Raw genomic sequence first — 22,436 nt, 5'->3', positions numbered from 1 at the left:
TCATGGGCCTCCTGGGGCCTGCCGACCGTCTGGCCGAGCTGGCTCTGTCCCCACCGCTCCCACTAGGGTTGTGCCCAGCAAAAGCCGGGCTTGGATGACACGCTTTGGGCCTTCTGGTCGCTGGGCCTGGGAGGGCCACAGGAAGAGAAGTGGGCAGGGTCCCCTCTGGGCTCAGGGGCAGAGCAGCCTGGCGGCCGGCCGGCCCTCTGCCCGGCACTGCTTAGAAAAGGTGCAGTTTCCGGGGGCTCCAGGACCCACTCCCACTCCCAGAGAACTGAGACACACGGCTCCTGGGAGACTTAACTGGTTTAATTGCTTAGCCCTGGTGCCTCAGCCACCTCTCATCTGTAGGGTGAGACTCAAGTCCAGGCACCAAGACACACCAGCACCCCCAACACCATGCGGGGATCATTGGCCTGAAACTTGGCTGGAGAAAGCTCCAGTCCTGGGCCTGTAAGGGTGGGCGCTGGGAGTGTCTGAAGCCGGCACGGTGTCCCCTGCGTTGTCGGCCCTTGCAGGTGAAGTGTGTGTCGTTCCCCCACTTTCCCCCAAATGGCACCCATGGCCTCCTGCTGGAGCCCCTCCCGGGCCCCCCTCAGGGAGCAGAACTCTGCGTGTGTGCGAGGTTCAGCCCGGCCAGCCTGGAGCTCCAGCCCACCCTGGGGTGTGGATGGATGTAGAAGTGGGTGGGGATGGGGGAGCATCACAGGGGCCAGGACCCCCCAGGTGCACAGGGGAGGCCAGAGAAAGAGGCCCCAGCCCCAGAGAGTTCTGTGGCCTCAGGAGAAGGTGGACAAGGGGCTGGCACAACCAAGCAGCAGGTTTGGCTGAGATTGGTCTTGGTGTGGGCTGAGGCCTTGGGTACTGTTTGGCCTAAGGATGGGCCTTGTGCCTCCAGACAGGGGCAGGGACCCCTAGCCAGCACCACACCCCCTCCGTGTCCTTGATACAAAATACATACACATATAAAAATAATACTCCATGCATTGCGGGTGGGCTTCCCCTCCGCAGGCCCCAGCCCAAGGCAGCTGGGCCTAGCTGTCCTCCCCCCTCCTCTGATTCATGGAATGAAACTTGTTCATGAGTTCTTCCAGCTCCGACCCACTTTGCTGCTTCTAGGGAGGAGAAATGGGGGCATCCTCAGCCGGGGGTCCCACGTGTCTGGGTGCCGGCCTCCCCCTTGCTCTGCGACCCCAGGAACCGGCGGGGGAGAGGAGGGCGCAGGGGCAGGAGGGGCGTGGCGCCGGAGCGCAGGCGGGCTCACCTCCAGGAAGGCCTTCTGCACGGTGAGCTGGCTGTACACGCGGACGCCCTCCTCGCCGCACACTTTCTTCAGCTCCTCCTTGTTGAGGGAGAAGAGCTGCGGCCCGGTCAGGATGCCCAGGTTCTCCACGATCCTGGGGGCGGGCAGGTGGGCGTCAGGGCCGCGCTGTGGGCGAGGCTGCCTGGCCCCCGCCCCGACAGCTGCGCACCTTCGGCCGCACCTCCCACCCCTCGCCCGGGCCCCAGCTCATCCCCCGCCCCCGCTCACCGCGGGCTGAAGGCCTTAGCTTCCAGCCAGGCGCGGACCTCGTCCGGACCCGACTCGTAGGTGAGCGGCTGGCTCACGGGCTGGCTGCGCTCCACGCGGAAGTGCCTCTGTGGCTGCGCCCTGATGTTGCTGATTTTCCGGATGAGCTCGTCGTTGACCTCGTCCATGTGCTGCATGAGCTCTGAGGGGGCGCGCGACTTAGGCCCGCCGCTGCCTTGCCCCTGCTCCCGCCCCCGGCCCAGGGACCCCCCCCCCACTTCCTCCCCCAGGTGGCCCTGGGCCCGGGACCCCCGCCTCGAAGCAGCAGCTCTCACCGTCTTTGTTCCCCGGGAAGCTTGGGGGCAGCTTGTGGGTCGGGCTGGCGGCGCCCCAGTACTTCTGACCGACCTGCGGGGGCGGGGGGCGATTAGGCTCCCCACGCCCCGCCCCCGCCTCCCAGCACCTGCCCGGGACCTCCCCACCCCGCCAATCCCCCTACAGCCCCGGCCTGCGGACCAGCCCTTCCCTTCTGCCCAGGGAGCCCTGCACCTGCCCCAGTCTCTCCAGCCGCGGGGCTGGCCTTGGGGCGGGGCTAGGCGCAGGCGGGGCTGCTCCAGGAAGCTGGGGGCTGCGACCCCAGGGACCCCCGCGGGCTCACCTGCTCGAACGGGGCGCCGGCGTCCTCGGGCCGCGCCTCGCCTAGGATGTTGCAGGGCACGTACCCCGCCTGGCCGCTGCGGCTGCGCAGCTTCCACCACTGCCGGCCGTCCTCCAGCACCTGCGGGGCGCGCCGTCAGCCCCTCCCCACACCCAGGCTCTGCGGGGCTGGGACCACCCGCTGGCGCCGCTTTACAGAGGTCGGGGAGCGCCCTAGGGTCTCCCGGAGCCCCGCTTCGCTCCATTCTCTCCGCACCCCTGTTTCCACCCCTCCATCCCTCGCTGGGCTGCTCCTCTCCCACCCTGCCTCAAGGAGTCTGGGGGACCCTTTTTTTCTCTGAGACAGGGTCTCACTCTGCCGCCCAGGCTGCAATGCAGTGGTGCAATCACTGCCCACTGCAGCCTCGACCTCCTGGGTTCAGGCGATCCCCCCACCTCAGCCTCCAGAGTAGCTGGGACCACAGGCGCACACCACCACATCCAGATAATTTTTATGTTTTTTGTAGAGATGGGGTTTTGAGGTGTTGCCCAGGCTTGTCTCGAACTCGTGGGCTAAAGGGATCCTCCCGCCTTGGCCTCCCAGTGCTGCGGTTACAGGCGTGAGCCGCCGAGCCAGGCTGTGGATGTGGCCCACTCCCCCCTAGCCTGCTCCACTTTCTGTCCCCCAGTGGGTGGCCTGGATTCCGGCTGGCAGATGCGGCCAGTGCAGATGTGGGGGCTCCTGGGTGGGTGTGACTGACAGGCCCCCGCTGGGTCCACGTGGTGCAGATGCTCCCCCCAGCCTGGCACAGGGGTCCCTGCATGCCTTTGGGGAGCCCCAAGATGGGAAGGCCCCTCCAACAGGCTGGGGATCCTGATCAGAGTCCAAGGGCGGGGACCCTGGAGAAAGGGGCCGGCAGCTGTGCCCCGTCCTGGCATCACCCAGCCTGGCCCTAGACCGCTCCCCACCTCCCCTGGTAGCCCCTCCCTTGAAGCCCTGCCCTGTTTCCCCCTCTTGGACCCCATCCTCCAGCCCCTCACCTCTAGGACCTCATCCTTGAGCACCGATAGCTCGTTGGCATTTCGGGCTGTGAAGTCGTACAGGATCTTGACGTACTTGGCCATGGCTGGTGTTGGCTGGTAGCCCCTGTGAGGAACAGGAGGGGCTGAGGCCCAGTCTGGTGGGGGTCTTCTCTGAGACCTGGGCAGTGGCTGGGGGGCAGCAGCTTCCCAGGTGCACGACTGGCTGCCTCTTTTCTGTTCTGGAGGTCACCGTGGAGAGAGGCTGCAGGCAGCAGTCAGCAGTCAGCCCGGAATGGAAACTGTGACAGCCCCAGAGCTTTGGGGCCCTGCGTGGAGGCGGGGCAGGCAGGAGGTGGGCGTGGCGCAGGGGCCTGTGGTACAGCAAGGCTGGCCCATCCCAGGCCACCTCAGGGGTCTCCAGTCCGGCACCCCAGGGGAACCAGAGCCAGGGGCGTTCCTGGGAAACGCCAGGGTCACAGCTCCCCGCAGCTGGCCAGTGAGGGCCAGCATGTCTTCAGAGCCATGGCCCCTCTGAGGACTGAACACAGCCCAAATGGTCCAGTGGAGGATGGGTCTCAAGCTCCTCTCTGTGGGGTGGGACCTGCACCTCAAAAGCGCGTGGGGGCTGGCCCTGGCTGAGGGGTCCTGGCTTTGGCATGTAGCAGGCCTGTGGCTGTCACCTGGCCAGGCCGTCCATCCTGGTCAGTGTGGCCCTGGTCATCAGGGCAGCTCCCGTGTCCAGGTGCTCAGGGAAATGAAGTGGCCATGGACTGTCAGGACAGGGCCAGGGTGGACAGACCAGGAGCTGAAGTCAAAGGGTGGAAATGTTTTTAAGTGTGGTCCTAGGCCAGGGACCACGGGAGCCAGGCTGACACTGTGGGCAAGGGGAGGCCATGCTTGCTTAGAAGATGGATTGCTGGCCCCTCTTTACCCCAAAATTGAATCCTGGGGTGTGGGAGGGTCAGGGGCTTCCCATGCAGATTGGCCCAGGAATGAGCACAGAAGGGAAGAGGGGAGGCAAGGAAAGACAGGACTCCCCTAGTGCCATAGGCTTGTTCTTTGTCCTCTTTGGAAACGGTTGGGGCTGGGGGTGGGGGGAGGGGAGGGGCTTCACTAGCCCAGAACCCCAGTCTCCTCTTTTGGCTCTACCAGAGGTTGGGCCTGAATCAGTCCCAGCAGCCCCAACAGGGTGCCAGTGTTTGGTGAAACCACTCAAGTTCAGTGGTTTAGTAGTTTCTAACCTTGGTTCTAAAACATACATGTGGATGCACAGAAAGAGCTGATATATTAGGGTAGAGAATTTGTGCATGACTTTTGAAATGTTTCCTTTAATTATATATCATGCAGTTGAAATGAAAACTGCTTCAAATCTGGAAAAGTATTTTAAACCACTTGAACAATGCACTTGCCACCACCTGGTGGCAGCGTACCCATATGTTTTTAGAGACTGTAGGTTCTGAAGGGTTTCACTTTCATGCTCCCTCACTTTGAGGGGGGCTTACCTGTGAGTATGTGGGGAGCTGACTGGTGGTAGGGCATCCCCCGGGGGGGTGGGCTCTGAAGTGGGGCTGTGCTTCTGGGAGTTTCTTATGGACTGTCGGCTCACTGGACTCACCTGTGGGGAAGGTGGGCGACCTGAGTTAGACATGGGGTGGGGCTGGGTCCCAGGACGAGGGGGCATATGACAGGGGCTGGGCTAATGTCCTGTGACTGACGCACCACTGAGGGTGATGGAGCCTGATGCCCGGTGATGCCAGCATGGGCTGCCTCTCCTGGCAGGGGCTAGGGGCAGCTGAGCTGTGGCTGAAGGGGCGGTGGGTGGAGGTGGGCTGGGGAGGGGAGCTTTGGGGAGGGGTGGGTGTCGAGGCCGGGGAGGGGAGCTCTGGTGAGGGGTGGGTGTCGGGGCCGGGGAGGGGAGCTCTGGTGAGGGGTGGGTGTCGGGGCCGGGGAGGGGAGCTCTGGTGAGGGGTGGGTGTCGGGGCCGGGGAGGGGAGCTCTGGGGAGGGGTGGGTGTCAGGGCTCGGGGGGGTGGGTGTCAGGGCTGGGGAGGGGAGCTCTGGTGAGGGGTGGGTGTCGGGGCCGGGGAGGGGAGCTCTGGGGAGGGGTGGGTGTCGGGGCTGGGGAGGGGAGCTCTGGTGAGGGGTGGGTGTCGGGGCTGGGGAGGGGAGCTCTGGTGAGGAGTGGGTGTTGGGGCTGGGGTGGGGATGGGGGCTGCTGGTGCGCTCACCTCCTCGATGGGGGCAGACGCCAGCCCCTCCACCTCCCAGGGGGCCTCCTGCAGCACATCCACAGGAGGCTCCCAGCCGCTGTGGAACTTGGGCACGTAGAGGGGCACCTGCGGCTCCCGCGGCCACTCGGAGCTGGGGTGAGAGGTCCTGAAGTCAGCCCTGCCTCTCCAGAACTGGCCCACCCAGGACCCCCTTGCTGGCTCCCCGTGAAGCCCCGGCACTGCTCTGCCCTGCCCTACCGGGGCCGCATCCAGCTCTCTCCCAGTGACTCCCACAGTGACATCTCCTTAGGGACCAGGTGGCCGCGCAGGAAGTCCACGGCATCTCGGGAGAGCAGTGGGCAGGAGACGGAGCGTGCGATGTCTGGGCCACTGCAGGTGTTGACGATCTGGGGCACAGTGAGGTTCAGAGGGGACTGAGGCTCACAGACCCTGGCCCAGCACCCCCGTAGCTCCACAGGCTGGCCCTCGGGAAGGGACTTTGGACCCCACGGAGAGTGGCCACACAGCGTGAACCGGGCTGCCCAAGGCGGGCACCTGCTGCCCCAACCCCGACCCCGGGGAGATGCTCCAGAGGCCTCTGGGCCCCCACCCTGCGCGCCCCTGCCGCCCGGCCCCAGGCACCAGGTCCAGAGGCCCGAAGAGGAAGTGCACGAGCTCCGCGGCGCTGGGGTTCTGGATGTGCTTCTGCAGCTTTGCCTGGGGGTGGGAACAAGTGAGCAGGTGCCGGGGCGGGGCGGGGCCTCCACCCTCCCCTCAGCACAGTGGGGCAGGGCTGGGGCCACCGGACTCACCAGCAAGTTAATCGCCAGCTTGATTTTCTGGAAGCAGTCGATGAACTCGCCCTCAGAGGGGGGCCGTGCCCGCAGTGTGAGGACGCCCTCTGGCATGGGAGGCACCGCGTGAGCCAGGCTGGCCCTGATCTCCCCGGCCCCTGCGCCTTCTGTCCCATGCAGCCCATCTGTGTGGGCTGGACCTTCCTCCACCTCCATGAGTAGCCCCCATGGATGTCCCTGGCCCCGTCCCCGGCCCCTGCACCTGCTGGCCCCGTCCCTGTCCCCTGCACCTGCTGGCGCCTTCTTGCCCTTCTTCTTCCCCTTCTTCCGCTGGTTCAGCTGCTTGAAAGCCTCGGCCGCCTTCTGCAGCCGGGCCACAAACCACTCGATGTCGTCCAGGGCGCAGTTGAGGATTTGCTGGGGTCAGAGGGGGTCAGGGGTCAGCCTCAGACACTCCCCACCGCCCCGCCCTGCTGCAGGGACAGCCCCACAGGTGATGGGAGGAGCTGGGCCCCACACCTTTGGAGGGGCAGCCACTGGCTGGGGACTGGCTGGAGAGAGAGCAAGGACCAGTGTCCACTGCTGGGGGCGGGGAAGAGAGGGGCCACCTGCCAGGCCCGGGCACCCACCGTCTCCTTCTCTATCTTCTGAGCCAGCACGGCCCGCGGCTCCTCCTCCTGCGACTCCCGACGGCGGAAACCTGTTGGGGGACACGGCGGCTGCTCACCGAGCCCCCCACAATGAGCCCTGTGGAGCCCTCTCCAGCCCCTCGGCCTACCTGGCTCGCTGAGCGGCACCTGCGGGCCCACGCGATTCTTGGCCTCCGGGGAATCCCCGCCGCGGTGCTGGAAGGGGATGGGTGCCGGGCCCTGGGGAGGAGGCAGGATGGACTGCCGCTGCCGAATCTTCTCCTGGTGTCCCCTGGAGGGCGAGGGGGTCCTGCTCAGCCCCGCCGGGAACGCACCTGACCCTCCCTCCCTGCCGGGCTCCTCCCCTCCCCGCCCCCTGCGACCCCGCTCCGCCCGCTGCCCTACTTCAGGGTCTGCGGCCGCATCTTCTTGCCCAACCGGCAGTCGGCCAACGCGCTCTCGATGTCCTCGTGCACCAGCTCTGCCTGGGAAAGCAGGCGTCAGGCGGCCAGGAGGGCGGGGCGCGGCGGGGCGGAGCCCCACCCTGCCCCGCCCGGCACCGACTCACCTCCACCTCGTCGCAGTGGAAGAAGTGGACATCCGGCTTGCTCTGCTCCGAGTCCTGGCACACGAGCAGCAGCACAGACGGGTAGCGCAGCTGGTTGAGGACCGTCTGGCTGCGCTGCACCGTGGGCAGCGGGAAGTTTTCCAGCTCCTCCTGCGGGTACATCGCGCGGACACGACTCGCACCCGGGGTCTGGGCACTCTGGCAGGGAGTGGCCGGAGCTGTGGACAAGCCTGGAGCACAGGCCCCTCTGGCGCCGCTGGGGAATGGGCTCCCATAGATGAGGACTAGGCCCGGGACACACCCCGCAGCTGTACAGCAAGGCTGACCCCGGCTTCCAAACTTCCCTGGACTCTCAGCTCTATGCGGCCCTCTGCCCACCCTTGTCCCATCCTCTTCCAGGGACCAGAATGATAGGGCATGGCCGGCCCTGCAGAGAGGACCGGCCGCACATCCGGGCTGCAGCCGGTGGCTGCCACCACCTCTACCCACTGTGCTCCCTGTCCCCGGCGGCGCTGGGCCCCACCTGAGACTCGATGTCCAGCAGCCGCAGCGACTGGTCGTTCACCTGCAGCAGCATCTCCTGGGTCCAGATCTTCTCCTTGGAGCTCAGCTGCACCAGCTTCCGGATGGCATCGTCCACAGACGTGATGGCTTCGCTCTTGTCCATGATGAATGTGGCCAGGTGCTGGGGGTGGGCGGGCGGTCACTGCTGGGCAGAGCCCTCCTTGTGTGGAAAGCCCAGCCCCCAGGGGCCACAGCCTGAGGGGCTGAGGGGCCACAGCCAACCCTGGGTAGGGGGCTAGAACGGGGACCGGCCCCGCCTTTGGTGGGGGGAGTCTCTATTCTGCCTTGGCAGGCATCTGTAGGGGCCATGCTTGTGTCCTGAAAATAACCTCAAAAGAATTCCAACTGCTGCCCGGCCCCGCGCCACCGTCCTCACCCGTCCACCTCCTGGTGCAGGCTCAGCACCCGCCCACTGCACTGGCTTTGCCAGCCTCCCCAGCTCTCTTCCTTCTCAGACGTCCCCTCTGTGGCCACCTGGCTACAATGCCAGCCGTCACCCCATCCCGACCTGCCCTAATTCCCTGAATCAGACCCAACGTTGAGCTGCACGTGGTGTGCTGTGCGTCCAGCGTGCTCACTACTCCAAGGCACTGTTCCGGTTGCCACTTGCTAAGCTGTGTCCCCAGGTCCAGGGCAAAGCCTGGTGCACAGAGGACCCTCGACAAGTGTGTGCGGGATGCGTCCATCCCTGAGGATCTGCGGCCAGCCTGGCCCCTGCCCTGTGCCCTCCACCTCTCCTCTTTCCAGGCCTGGCTCAGGCCCCCTCCTCCAGCCAAGCTGCCCTGTTCACTAAGTAAAACCCTCCCACGAAGGGTTGGCCGTTTGGTGCACAATGCTGGCACAGCTGGATAAACACTAACTTGAACTACAGGACAGTCAAAGACAACCACAAAACGCAAAACATAAAAGTTTGTGTGGCCGGGCGCGGTGGCTCACATCTGTCATCCCAGCACTGCGGGAAGCCGAGGCGGGTGGATCACCTGAGGTCAGGATTTCGAGACCAGCCTAGCCAACATGGTGAAACCCTGTCTCTACTAAAAATACAAAAAATTAGCCGGGCATTGTGGCGGGCGCCTGTAATCCCAGCTACTCGGGAGGCTGAGGTGGGAGAATCACTTGAACCCAGGAGGCAGAGGTTACAGTGAGCCAAGATTGCACCACTACACTCCAGGCTGGGCAACAGAGGAAGACTCTGTCTCAAAAAAAAAAAAAAAGATCGGGCGCAGTGGCTCATGCCTGTAATCCTAGCACTTTGGGAGGCCGAGGCGGGTGGATCACAAGGTCAGGAGATTGAGATCATCCTGGCTAATATGATGAAACCCCGTCTCTACTAAAAATACAAAAAATTAGCCAGGCATGGTGGCAGGCGCCTATAGTCCCAGCTACTCGGGAGGCTGAGGCAGGAGAATGGCGTGAACCCGGGAGGCGGAGCTTGCAGTGAATCAAGATCGTGCCACTGCACTCCAGCCTGGGCGACAGAGTGACACTCCATCTCAAAAAAAAAAAAAAAAAAAAAATTAAAAAAATTTAAAAATTAGCCAGGTGTGGTGGTACACATCTGTCGTCCCAGCTACTTGGGAGGCTGAAGTGGGAGGAATGCTTGAGCCCAGGAGGTCAAAGTTGCAGTGAACCATGTTCATGCCACTGCACTTAGCCTGGGCAACAGAGAGAGACCCTGTCTCAAACTAAAAAAAAAAAAAATTAAAAAAGCATGCAAAAACTCAAAGAAAAAATTGTATGCAACCCCATTGAATGAAAGAATTACAATTTGAAACTCTGAGCCTCTTTTATTTTAGTGTTTTGTCGGTTTGGCGGGTTTTTTTGTTTGTTTGTTAGTTTTCGTTTTGTTTTTGAGACAGTCTCGCTCTGTCCCCCAGGCTGGAATGCAGTGGTGTGATCTTGGCTCACTGCAAGCTCCGCCTCCCGGGTTCAAGTGATACTCCTGCTTCAGCTTCCCGAGTACGTGGGATTATAGGCACCCACCACCACACCCGACTAATTTTTGTATTTTTAGTAGAGACAAGGTTTCTCCATGTTGGCCAGAATGGTCTCAAACTACTGACTTCAGGTTATCTGCCTGCCTCAGCCTCCCAAAGTGCTGGGATTACAGGCGTAAGCCACCATGCCCAGCCTCTGTTTGGTTTTTGGTTAACAATTTTTTTTTCTTTTTTTTGAAACGGAGTCTCACTCTGCTGTCCAGGCTGGAGTGCAGTGGCGCGATCTCGGCTCACTGCAATCTCCGCCTCCCAGGTTCATGCCATTCTCCTGCCTCAGCCTCCCGAGTAGCTGGGACTACAGGCGCCTGCCACCACGCCCGGCTAATTTTTTGTATTTTTAGTAGAGATGGGGTTTCACCATATTAGCCAGGATGATCTCCATCTCCTGACCTTGTGATCTGCCCACCTCGGCCTCCCAAAGTGCTGGGATTACAGACGTGAGCCACTGCGCCCTGCCTATTTATTTTTTCTAGAGACAAGGGCTTGCTATGTTGCCCAGGCTGGTCTTGAACTCCTGGGCTGAAGCGATCCTCCTGCCTGTGCCTCCCAAAGTGCTGGGATTATAGGCATGAGCCACCTCGCCCAGCCAGGAATTGTGTTTTTTTACCTATTCTATTGCCCAATACTAATAGTCATTGTGGGTTTTACTTACGGGTTAGGATGTAGAGAAAGGATGCCCTCATCCAGCACCTGCCCAGCCTCTCTGGGGAGAGGCCAGTGGCACCTCTAAAGCTGCACCCACCATCCCCTCCCAATTCTACTACAGGTAATCTGCACACGTGCAAAATGTGGCATCGGTACCAGGCTGCTCAATGCAGAACTATTTGTAATAATAAAGACTGGACCCAGCCTACATGTCCATCAACAGGTTAAAGAAGTGGGCAGATCCAACAGGTTACAGTGGGCACAGGGCCAGACACGGTGGCTCATGCCTGTAATCCCAACACTTTGGGAGGCCAAGGCAGGTGGATCACAAGGTCAGGAGTTCGAGACCAGCCTGACCAACATGGTGATACCCCATCTCTACTAAAAATACAAAAATTAGCCTGGCGTGGTGGTGGGCGCCTGTAACCCTGGCTACTCAGGAGGCTGAGTTAAGATAATCACTTGAACCCGGAAGGTAGAGATTGCAGTGAGCCGAGATCGTGCCATTGCATTCCAGCCTGGGCAACAGAGCGAGACTCTGTCTCAAAAATAAATAAATAAATAAAATAAGTGTGCAGAAACATGCAAGGGACTATGAGGCCACTCATCTCTCTGCGAGAGGCCACTCATCTCTCTGCGAGAGGCAGAGTAAAACCTGAAACACACAATACAACCAAACAAGAAAAACCAGGCTGCTGGGCCACAGAACAAGTCTCAGTAAATCTCAAGTGACTGCAACAGTACAGAATATGTTTTTTGATCATAACAGAATTAAGGTAGAAACCCATAATAAAAAGAAAACCAGAAAATCCCCAAATGTTTAGAAATAAAGCAACGTATTTCTAAATAACCCATGCATCAAAGATGAAGTCACAAGAAAACTAGAAAGCATTCTGAACATACATATCACAATTTGTGGAATACAACTAAACCAGTGCTGCGAGGGGAATGTAGAGCTTTCCATGAATATCTTAGAAAAGAAGAAAGACTTAAGATCAATAATCTGGCCAGGCACGGTGGCTCACACCTGTAATCCCAGCACTTTGGGAGGCTGAGGCAGGCAGATCGCGAGGTCATGAGATCGAGACCATCCTGGCTAACGCAGTGAAACCCCGTCTCTACTAAAAATACAAAAAATTAGCCGGGCGTGGTGGCGGGCACCTGTACTCCCAGCTACTTGGGAGGCTGAGGCCGGAGAATGGCGTGAACCCAGGAGGCGGAGCTTGCAGTGAATCAAGATCGTGCCACTGCACTCCAGCCTGGGCGACAGAGCAAGACTCCATTTCAAAAAAAAAAAAAAAAAAAAAGAAAAGAAAAAGATAAAGTGAATCAAATAAAACCCACAGTAAGTGGAAGGTAGAAAATTAAGAGGAGGTCAACGCACTTTACACAGACTACTGACAGACACAAATCAACATGAGCCCAAAGTTAGTTATGAGAAGGTTAATAAACTTGGTAAATCCCTAGCAAGCCTGATCAAGAAAAATACTAGAGAAAACACAAATTCTCAAAAACCAGAACAAAAGAGGGGGCATCACTACAGATTTTACAGGCAGGAGAGGGGATTAATAACCGAAACCTTCCCACAAAGAAAATCCTGCGCTCCGAGGGCAGCACTGGCAAATCCTAACAAATATCTAAGGAAGAAACAATAACAAGCTTTCACAAACTCTTTTTTTTTTTTTTGAGACAGAGTCTCACTCTGTCCCCCAGGCTGGAGTGCAGTGGCACAATCTCAGCTTACTGCAAGCTCCGCCTCCGGGGTTCACACCATTCTCCTGCCTCAGCCTCCTGAGTAGCTGGGACTACAGGCGCCCGCCACCCCACCTGGCTAATTTTTTGTATTTTTAGTAGAGACGGGGTTTCACTGTTAGCCAGAATGGTCTTCATCTCCTGACCTTGTGATCTGCCCGCCTCAGCCTCCCAAAGTGCTGGGATTACAGGTGTGAGCCACTGCGCCCGGCCCACAAACTCTTTCTGAAAACAGAAGAGGAGGGAATACTTCCCCACCCATTTTATAAAACCAACATAACCCTGCCACACAACCTGCCATAGGCATTATACGAAAATTACAGACCAGTACCTCTAATGGACATCAACACAAAATACCCCTAACAACAATATTACCACATCAGTCCCTCAACACAGGAAAAAGGATCACACACTTGGAATAAATGAGGATTAGGCTGGTTCAGCCTTCAAAACAGTCAATCAGTGTGGTCCAGTACATTGAGACTGTCTCAAAAAAATGATAATAAAATAAAATAAAATAAATATAAAATAAAATAAAACAATTAAATAAAAAAATAAATAAAATAAAATAAAATAAAATAAAATGGATCCTGGCCCTAAACACAAAAGCCTACACTGGGAAGCATCCAAAAGAAAACAGAGGAACTGGCCAGGTGCAGCGGCTCATGCCTGTAATCCCAGCACTTTGGGAGGCTAAGGCTGGTGGATCACCTGAGATCAGGAGTTCGAGACCAGCCTTGCCAACATGGTGAAACCCCGTCTCTGCTGAAAATACAAAAAATGAGCCGGGCGTGGTGGTGGATTCCTGTAATCCCAGATAGGAGGCTGAGGCAGAAGAATTGCTTGAACCCAAGAGGTGGAGGTTGCAGGGAACCGAGATCGCGCCACTGCACCCCAGCCTGGGCGACACAGCAAAACTCCACCTCAAAAAAAAAAAAAAAAAAAAAAAGAAGAAGAAAACACAGGAACTTCCACAGTGAATTCCTAATTTACAAAAAATAAAAGAAAACATTGAAGAAATCTCCAGAAATTTGGTCAAGGGATGACTTCTTAGGATGCCCAAAACCCTAAACCATAAAAGAAAAACACATACGAATGGACATCATAAAAATTAATTTCCACTTATCAAACCACAATGATGGAGGCCGGACGCAGTGACTCAGTCCGTCATCCCAGCACTTTGGGAGGCAGGTGGATCACCTGAGGTCAGGCATTGGGGACCAGCCTGGCCAACATGGTGAAAACAGGTGGATCACTTGAGGTCAGGCGTTGGGGACCAGCCTGGCCAACATGGTGAAACCCCATCTCTACTAAAAATACAAAAATTAGGCCAGGCGCAGTGGCTCACGCCTGTAATCCCACCACTTTGGGAGGCTGAGGTGGGTGGATCAATTGAGGTCAGGAGTTCAAGACCAGCCTGGCCAACATGGTGAAACCCCATCTCTGCTAAAGATATAAAAAATTAGCTGGGTGTGGTGGTGCATGCCTGTAATCCCAGGTACTGGGGAGGCTGAGGCAGGAGAATCACTTGAACCCTTGAGGCGGAGGTTGCAGTGAACCGAGATCACGCCACCACACTCCAGCCTAGGTGACAGGGTGAGACTCTGTCTCAAAGAAAAAAAAATTCAGCCAGGCGTGGTGGCGGGCGCCTGTAGTCCCAGCTACTCAGGAGGCTGAGGCAGGAGAATGGTTTGAACCTGGGAGGCAGAGGTTGCAGTGAGCTGAGATCGCGCTCCTGCACTCCAGCCTGGGTGACAGAGCGAGACTCCGTCTCAAACACACAAACAAACAGAAACTGTGGTGATGAAGGCAGGCAGGTGTTCCAGAGGTTGGGGGTAGCCACCAAGGTCAGGGATTCACAGGTTTGGAGTGATGGGGCTGATGGATCTGACTATGGTGGCAACAGAACCACACCCCCACATACACATGGCTTTTACTGTGTGATAACTTAGAAAAAAGCAAACCATGGACCCGGGCTCAGGTGCCCCCCACCCACTGTCAGGGCCAATCTGATCCGGCCCCCAGCTGGCTGGAGAGACTTCCCACCAGACTCTCACCCTCTCTCTGGTCCCCAGTGTCCTCATCGGGGACAGGCAGGAAAGCCCCACCCACTCTCCACTCCTCACTCTGTTGGCCTCTGGGCAGACGAGGCTCCTGCTGGCTGGGGGCCGGGCCAGGCCAGCTGGGGCCAAAGTCCAGGAGCCAGGCTGAGAGGCCCCAGGCTCCACCCCAAGAGGGCAGAGTCCCTGAGAAAGGTGGTGGAGCTGCCCAGGAAGAGGGGACTAAAGTGAACTCGGCCACCGCTCTGTGCCTTCCCCTGGACACTGAGCTGGCCGAAGTCACCAGCCTGGCTGTATGCAGGGTCTAGCTGCCCAGGCTGCTGGAAAGGCCCTGGTCACCCAAAACAGCCCGATTCAAGAGCTCAGGGACTCCTGATGGCTCTTTGGACCCATTGTACAGACGAGGAAACTGAAGCTCAAAGAATAGTGACCTGTCTCACCTCTGCAGGTGTGGAGGACAGCAAGGGGGAACCAGGGGGCACTGTGGGCCCCCAGCCAGGGCTGTTTGTGGCAGAAAGGACTGGCCCTGCAGGAGGACCCAGCTCCAGGCTCCCTCACCCTTCCTCCTTTTCCTAGTCCTGTAGGCTTGGACCACAGCCAGGATCCCAGCTCGTACCCAGGCTTGGACCACAACCGGGAGCCCAGCTCGTACCCAGGCTTGGACCACAACTGGGAGCCCAGCTCGCACCCAGGCTTGGACCACAACCGGGAGCCCAGCTCGTACCCAGGCGCAGGGGCCTTTTTTTTTTTTTTTCCTTTTGAGATGGAGTCTCGCCCTGTCCCCCAGGCTGGAGTGCAGTGGCGCAATCTCGGCTCACTGCAACCTCCATTTCCCGGGTTCTAGTGATTCTCCTGTCTCAGCTTCCCAAGTAGCTGGGACTACAGGCTCCCACCACCACATCCAGCTAAGTTTTGTATTTTTAGTAGAGATGGGGTTTCACCATGTTGGTCAGGCTGGTCTCGAACTCCTGACGTCAGGTGATCCACCCGCCTCGGCCTCCCAAAGTGCTGGGATTACAGGTATGAACAACCGCGCCTGGTCCCTTTTTTTTTCTCTTTTTTGAGATGGAGTCTCACTCTGTTGCCCATGCTGGAGTGCAGTGGTGTGATCTCGGCTCACTGCAACCTCCGCCTCCCGGGTTCCAGTGATTCTCCTGCCTCAGCCTCCCGAGTAGCTGGGATTATAGGTATGCACCACGACGCCTGGCTAATTTTGTATTTTCAGTAGACATGGGGTTTTGCCATGTTGGTCAGGCTGGTCTCGAACTCCTAACCTCAGATGATCCACCCACCTCAGCCTCCCAAAGTGCTGGGATTACAGGCGTGAGCCACCGCGCCTGGCCTAAGACTCTGTTGCCCAGGCTGCTGGAGGGCCGTGGTGGGATCCTCCTGCCTGAGCCTCCCAAGTAACTGGACTACAAGCTCACACTACCAGGCCTGGCTAGGAGGTGGGAGGATTGCTTGAGCCTAGGAGTTTGAGACCAGCCTGGGCAACATAGGGAGACTTCCATCTCCACAAAAAAATAAAATAATTAGATGGGCATGGTGGGGCCAGCCTGTAGGCCCAGCTACTGGGGAGGCTGAGGTGAGGGGATCACTTGAGTCCAGGAGGTGGAGGCTGTAGTGAGCCAAGATCACACCACTGCACTCCAGCCTGGGCACCTGGGTGACAGAGCTAGACCCTGTCTCAAAACGAAAGAAAGAAAAGAAAGAGAGAGAGACAGAGAGAGAGAGAAAGAAAGGAAGAAAAAAAGACACACATACACACACACACACGCACACACGCACACAAAACCCCCCAAAAAAAATTTCCTGAGTTCTCCGTGTCAATGAAACTGACCTAGGAGAATAGAAAAGCCCTCAGGGCTGGCGGCTGGTCCGGCGCGTGCAGGCAGCCCCGTCTGAGCCCTGAGAAGCAGCCTGGGCCTCCCTGAATCCTCCATCAAGGGCGTCTTTGTTCTGCCTGCTCCCTCCCGATACAGTTCCTTGTTTTGGGGCCAGGATGATCATTTCCTCCAGGGGCTCTTCCCATCCAGGGCTGGGCAGCAGCCACAGTGTTTTCCCAGCACACCCTGGGCTGCCTCACCCCCCAGGCCGCGAGTTCCCAGGACTGGAACCAGAGGCGCACTTTCCCCCACCCCGTGGCTGAGCCCGGGACAGTGTGGGCATTTCTGGCTCTGGCCTCCCCCGGCCCTGTGGGTGTCAGAAGCTGGGCTGACCACTCTCCCTGGAGCTTTCCTTCCTTCCTCCCTTCCTCCCTTCCTCCCTTTCTCTCTTTTGTTTTGAGACAGGGTCTAGCTCTGTCACCCAGGTGCCCAGGCTGGAGTGCAGTGGTGCGATCTTGGCTCACTACAGCCTCCGCCTCCCGGGCTCAAGTGACCCCCTCGCCTCAGCCTCCCCAGTAGCTGGGCCTACAGGCCGGCCCCACCATGCCCGTCTAATTATTTTATTTTTTGTGGAGACGAGAGCCCGAGGACAGCCATGTCCTGAGGGTGCTCCCTGGGGGCGGGGCCTTACCTGGACGTGGTACTGCGAAGTCTCGTGCATGATGACGTTGGAGTTGGAATACTTCTTCCTCTGCTCTGAACCGGGAGACACCAGTCACTCCCCCGACGGGCAGGACCCACAGCCTCCCGTCCAGTTGGGACTGGACCCACAAGGGAAGGTGGAGTCAAGCGGAGGGAGGCTGCTCCGTGGACCTCTTGGCCACCAGGAAGGATGTGGGTGTGAAATCAGGACCTGCAGGAAGCCCCCTCCCTCCCTCCAGGGAAGCCCCCTTGGAGAAGGACGCAGCTCGGAGAAGGCGATGGGCTTGCTCAGAGTGGGGACCAGCAGCCTGTGCCGGGGGGGTTTCTGTCCCGGAGGGTGAGGGGACAGGAAGGGGGTCCCAGCCCGGCTTCTTCCCACTCTGAGAGCTGCCAGCTTCACTCTCCCTGCCCTCCCAGGTCTTCTCGCTTTCCAGACTAGGCACCTTGTCCAAAGACATAAGTGAAGGGTGCATCTAGCTAGCGAGAGGGCAGGGTCGTCTCTGGGGAAGGGCAGAGTCGGGGGAAGTGGGGGCTGGCGAGGCCCCCCTCCTGGAGCAGACACCTGGCGGCTTATCCTGCCTGAACCTCCCTGTGATCAGGTTGCAGCCAGGAGTGCAGCGGCATCAATATTGATGCTCCCTGAATTATTAGTAAAGGCCTCTCCCCTTACGTGTGTGGGGGAGGGGATCCAGTGGCCAGGAGCTTTCGGAAGGTTGATTAGGGTCCAGAGGCCTCCCTGGACACCCAGAGATCCCCTGGGCCAGACCAGGCACAGCTGTGGGGCAGGAGCGGCTGTCCCCCACCTGGATGCAGTGCCCATTTTTCCCCTGTGACGTCCAGCCTGTTCTCAAACCTCACTCACCAAACAGGTCCTTGGGGCTCATCTTGGCCACACCGTCGGACCGGCCCAGGCTGCCACTGCAGGGGAGGGGCTGTCAGGGCAGGGCCGAACTGCACCCCTCCCTGGGGACTGTTCAGAGGGTGAGGGTGGGGTATTCGGGATGGGTGGGGGGGCTCACTTGGTGGCACCCGGGCAGCAGCTCACGGCCCCGGACTGGCTCATGGTGTCCTGGGTGGCGGCCAGCGGGAGAAGGGCAGACCTCAGTGTGGCCCCGGTCTGAGGCCAGTGCCTGTCCCACACCTGGGTGGACAGAAGGGCTGCGCTGACACTTCCTCCGGCCTGGCTGGTTCCTCTCCTCCTTCCCTGGGCCAGATCCCTGACTGGCCTGGCCTGGGTGGGGGTCCCTTGGGGGGCAGAGCCCCTGCCCGACATCCCAGTTGGCCCCACGTCCCAATTGGCCCCACGTCCCAGTTGACAGTCGATCAGCCTCGTCATGCCTCAGACCCTAGGTGCTCCACAGGGACCCCCAGAGGCTGACTGGGAGGCTCTGACAAGGGCCCTGGGGGCAGAAGGCGCCTTCCAAGCTGGGCAGCATGGAGTTTAAGGCCCTGGTGCTGTGGGGAGGGGGGTGGGATGGGTAAGGGGAGGGGGATGAGGTGGGGGTGTGGGGGGAGGGGGCTGTGGTGGGGCATGGGGAGGGGGGTGCGGTGGGGGTTGGGGGAGGGCGAGTGGGAGCTGCAGGATGGCAGGAGAGGTGAGGCTGGAGTTGGGGTAGGTCCTGAAGTCCAGAGGGAGCCCGGCTCTAGCCGCCACTCCTGCCCCACCCCAGGCCTGCACCCCAAGGGGCTCCTGCACCCACATGTGGACTTGCCACCCACGCATGCCACCTCTGTCCAGGCCCCAGCAAAGAGGCCAGCCCTTGGCTCTTTCCTGGGCCTGGGAGACCTGGCAGGGAAGAGGCTGTGCGGGCAGGAAACCCTGGGGTCCCCGGGGTGCAGTGTTTCCTCACCCCGAGGGCAGGGATGCGGCCAGGTGGCCAGCACAGAACCCCTGGCAGCAGCCAAGCCTAGTGGAGGGACTGGAGGGCGGGTGTGGTGGGGGCTGAGACTGGGAGCCAGTCCAGTGGCCCCAACACACAGTATCACTGCCCCTCCAACGAGGTAGGGTGGCTATGGGGCAGGTGCCTCTGGCCTCCCCCAGGGGCAGAATCCTCAGAGCCTGTCTCTGGGCTCCTAGTGCTGACCTCTCCCCCGAGCATTTTGGGGAAACTAAGGCCCAGCTGCCAGGGCAGACAGGTGGGTCTGATTTGGGCTGGACCCTAGGGGCTTCCCGGGGGGATGGACAGAGCCTGATGGCCCTGAACCAGGCTGACTTGTCCCAAGGGGACTATGCCCTGTGGGGACCTGGCTGTTCTGTGGCTCTGTGATCAGCTCCCCACAGGTCCACACCATTCGCCTCCTGCCAAGGCTGCAGGGCTGTCCCCTGTGGCTTCAGAGTTTGGGTCTGCCAGGGTGGGGGTCACCAGCCACTGCTGTTGGTATGGAGGGTCAAGGGAGTGGCTCGGAGCACCCGGGACTTTCTGGTTTGACCAGGTCTGGCCTAGTGGGAGGGTCTGGGAGGCCCGGGGGCACTGCCTCTGACACGAGGGGCTGGGTGCACCAAGGGGGTATGATCACTTCCTCCATCCATCTATCCGTGGAGAATGTCTGGAATGTTCACGGGCTCAGTGGCGAGCCTGAGTGTTTGCTTAATGGGATTCCTGGCGGGCTCCACCAAGGGCGCCAGGCATGTGTGTCCAGGCACACACCTGGGCGAGACACCAACGCACCCTTGTAGACTCAGGCCTGCGGGCACGCAAACATGGAGGGCTGTGACACGCGACCCCCTGGGGAAGGCCAGGTTCCTGGCCTTCGGTTGCCTGCAGGGCATCGGGGACCTCAGGCCCAGGCAGGGCCGGGCAGCAGTGGGGTGGGTCCAGGTGTGGTGTCTGGGTCTGAAGCACATGGGTATGGGGCTGCCTCCTGCCCTGTGGGAGCCCCGCCCCCCTGGGGAGGCTTCTTTGGCCCACTGGTGGTGGGGACGAAGCCCTGGAGGCCCAGGCTGCACTTTGTACTGTGGTCATTTTCCCGGTGTGAAGTGAGGCAGAGCGGGGTGCCCGGTCAGTCGGGCTGTGGAGGGGAGGAGGTCCCAGCAGGGCAGGAGGGTAGAGGGACGGGCTCCAAGTTCAAATTCCAGCTCCACATGCTGAGTGACCTTGGGGAGGGGTCAGCTGAGTCACAGGGGCTCCAGGCTGCCCTCATAGGCGCTGGGTGGGGCCCTGGAATGGGGAGGCCCCTCAGGCCCTGGCCCTGTCCTGGTTTGGAAGCTATGGCTTGAGGGAGGAAGGGATACGCTGGGGAAGCTGAGGGTGGGAAAGGAGACCGAGGCAGGCGGAGAAGGCCCGGAGGGAGCGCTATGCCAACAAGGCCTGGGTGCTAAGCAGGCCCGGGAGAGGCTGGGACCCAGGAGGGGCCTCGAGGGGAGGAGGGGCCGCGAGGGGAGGGGCCGCCGCCAGCTGGGCCTGCCTCCCAGCACAGCCGACCCAGGACTGAGCACGGGGTGGGTGGGGGCAGAGGTCCAGGCATGCCCGGCCCTGCCTCCCCCTCCCCTGCCACCAGGGACACCCCGCAGCAAGGGGCAACGCCAGGCAGCTGGACGCAGGGACCAGGAATCTAGGATGGCTGAAGTTCGCGTGCCCACGGGCTCCTGCCAGCCCACCCTCCTGCCTCTCCTGGCAGGGCCTCTGCAGCCCCTGTCCCAGCCTCCCCTCCTCCCTGAAACTCCCACCCCCAACCCTGACCTGGAGACTGACCCAACTGGTGCTTCCCGGCCACTGGTTTCCTTCTGGGCTCCGACACCCAGGAAGTGTCTCCTGGCTCCGGCCCACAGGGAGTGGGTGTGCAGTGCTACCTCCACGGTCAGGCCCTCGGGAGGGTCCTGCTGCTCACAGAACCGGGAGAAGCCTCCCTACCACCAGCGCTCTCCGGACGCAGGGATTGCCCCCACCAAGCCCCAGAGCTGGGAGTGGGCAGGACGGGGCAGGTGAGTCACCCATCGCTGGCTTAAAAATATCCTTGCTCGCCGGCCGCCGCCCAGGACCGACGGGGGCAGGCCGGGCTGCAGCAGGACCCGTCCAGGAGAGGTGGGGACTCGACCAGGCCCCCAGCCCCTTGCCCCGCGCCCTGGGCCCGGCCGCCCTCCAAGTGCCCCGCGCCCTGCGACGCCGCGTTCGTCCCGGTGTCCTGAACCAGAAGCCCCGCGTCCCATCGCCACCGGGTAAACTGAGGCCCGGGCGGGCGCGCTCCCCCGTGTACGCAGCGCTCACCTGCCTCCGGCGCCCCGCGCTCGGCCTGTCCCCTCGGCGCTCGCCCGTGCGTCCGTCTGTTCGCGCCTCGGCCGCGGCGCCAGGTCTCCCGCGGGCGGGTGGGACGCTCGGCGGGGCCGGGCCGGGCTGGGGCGGGGCCGGGAGAGGAGGAACCTGAGCGACAGGTTGCGGAGTCACCCGAGAGCGGGCGGGCGCGCGGGGGAGGAGGGCGTGGGATGGAGGCGCCCCTGTCGGCCTCGGACCCAGCTCCGCCCCGCCCCCGGCCCCGCCTGGGCTCCAGCCCCAGCCCTTCCCGTCCTCCCCAACACCCGCCTGGTGTGCCCCTCCGCAGGCCTAGCCCCTAGAGCTGGGGCGCTGGGGACAGGCGGGGCGCAGGGCCGCCTCCGCGGGATGAGCAGGGCGAGGCCTCGAGCTCTTCCTTGGGCAGGGCCTAGCTGCGCCCCAGCAGGCCGGGGGACGGGGGAACGCTGCCAATGGGACTTCGGGGGCAGCGCTGGCGCATTGCTGGGGAGGGCTCCAGCCCTGGGGAGGTCAGAGCCTCCGCCGGGCCAGGTGCACCCCTCAGGTGCCCCAGGCATGTGGCAGAGTCACTTCCCTTACCGGGCCCACCGCAGGCCCAGGGGCAGAGGCTTCGGTGAGTGGGTGGGTGTCAGGCAGGACCTAACCATGCCCACCCCAGGCCTGGAGCCCTGAGCTCACAGTGCAGCGGCTCCTCCAGGCCCCCCTTTCTGCCCAGCCTGGGCACTGAGGGATGGGGTGTCGGGGGAGGTGGGGACACCTCAGGCCCTCTCAGGATGCCTCTCTCCTTGCACTGCCCTGTGGTCAGGCCCAGGCCCCACCCTCTGCCCACCACAGTGGGACTGTCTGGTTCCGTCCTCATCTGCCCGGCTCCCAGGATGGCCCTTCTCCCCAGCTGCTGTGACCGCTCAGAACAGGGCCAGGGTGCAGTGGACACAGCGGGTAGCACCGGCTGCCACAGCAGTCAACTGGACGAGGAGGAGGTGAAGGGGCACAGGGCGCCCCAGGCCCATGCAGGGACCCAAGGCTCCGGCTGCCGGTCCTGGGTAGGGGTGGGAATGAGCGTGGCCAAGAGTCTGGGTCCCCGGGCTGTGGTCCCAGAGGGGCAAGGCTAGCGTGTTTACCCTGGGCTGGCCGGAGCATTTCCTGGGGAGGCGCCATAGGTGAGCTCGGTGGAGGGCTGGCAGGAAGTGGCCTTCCTCCTTCGGGCCCAGTGCCTGCCCCTGAGCCCAGGCAAGGCCTGGCTTCCTGGTTTATGGCCTTTGCAGTTTGATCTCCAGGAACCTGCCGTGATCCTG

The 22,436-nt window shown here is 60.9% G+C and overlaps 1 protein-coding gene across 4 annotated transcripts; it reads right to left on the bottom strand.

Annotated features, from left to right (window-relative positions):
- Window positions 1–291: 291 nt before the first annotated feature.
- EPS8L2 (EPS8 signaling adaptor L2) lies at window positions 292–21,389 on the bottom strand. 4 transcript variants are annotated; one of them, XM_063608005.1, is made up of 22 exons: window positions 21,121–21,389; window positions 20,608–20,735; window positions 17,935–18,056; window positions 17,778–17,833; window positions 16,905–16,969; window positions 7,893–8,054; window positions 7,370–7,519; window positions 7,207–7,286; window positions 6,951–7,093; window positions 6,802–6,872; window positions 6,463–6,589; window positions 6,191–6,279; window positions 6,021–6,095; window positions 5,637–5,785; window positions 5,397–5,529; window positions 4,672–4,784; window positions 3,188–3,293; window positions 2,169–2,288; window positions 1,846–1,918; window positions 1,532–1,712; window positions 1,265–1,397; window positions 292–1,115 (listed from the first exon to the last, which is right to left on the bottom strand). In XM_063608005.1, the coding sequence occupies exons 3-22, from the start codon at window positions 17,976–17,978 to the stop codon at window positions 1,035–1,037; spliced, it is 2,151 nt and encodes a 716-aa protein (XP_063464075.1). In that variant the 5' UTR covers window positions 17,979–18,056; window positions 20,608–20,735; window positions 21,121–21,389; the 3' UTR covers window positions 292–1,034. The 4 variants fall into 4 exon arrangements, with proteins under 4 accessions (XP_063464075.1, XP_003805128.4, XP_063464076.1 ...); XM_003805080.6 differs by lacking the exon at window positions 20,608–20,735 and having other exon boundaries at window positions 21,121–21,382; XM_063608006.1 differs by lacking the exons at window positions 16,905–16,969; window positions 17,778–17,833; window positions 17,935–18,056; window positions 20,608–20,735; window positions 21,121–21,389 and adding an exon at window positions 16,228–16,537 and having other exon boundaries at window positions 7,207–7,282.
- Between the last annotated feature and the right edge of the window lie 1,047 nt (window positions 21,390–22,436).

This window comes from Pan paniscus, chromosome 9, assembly GCF_029289425.2.
Source record: "Pan paniscus chromosome 9, NHGRI_mPanPan1-v2.0_pri, whole genome shotgun sequence".
NCBI lineage: Eukaryota > Metazoa > Chordata > Mammalia > Primates > Hominidae > Pan > Pan paniscus.
The sequence above is the reverse complement of the archived record's forward strand: the minus strand, read 5'-3'. Positions and strand labels throughout refer to the sequence as shown.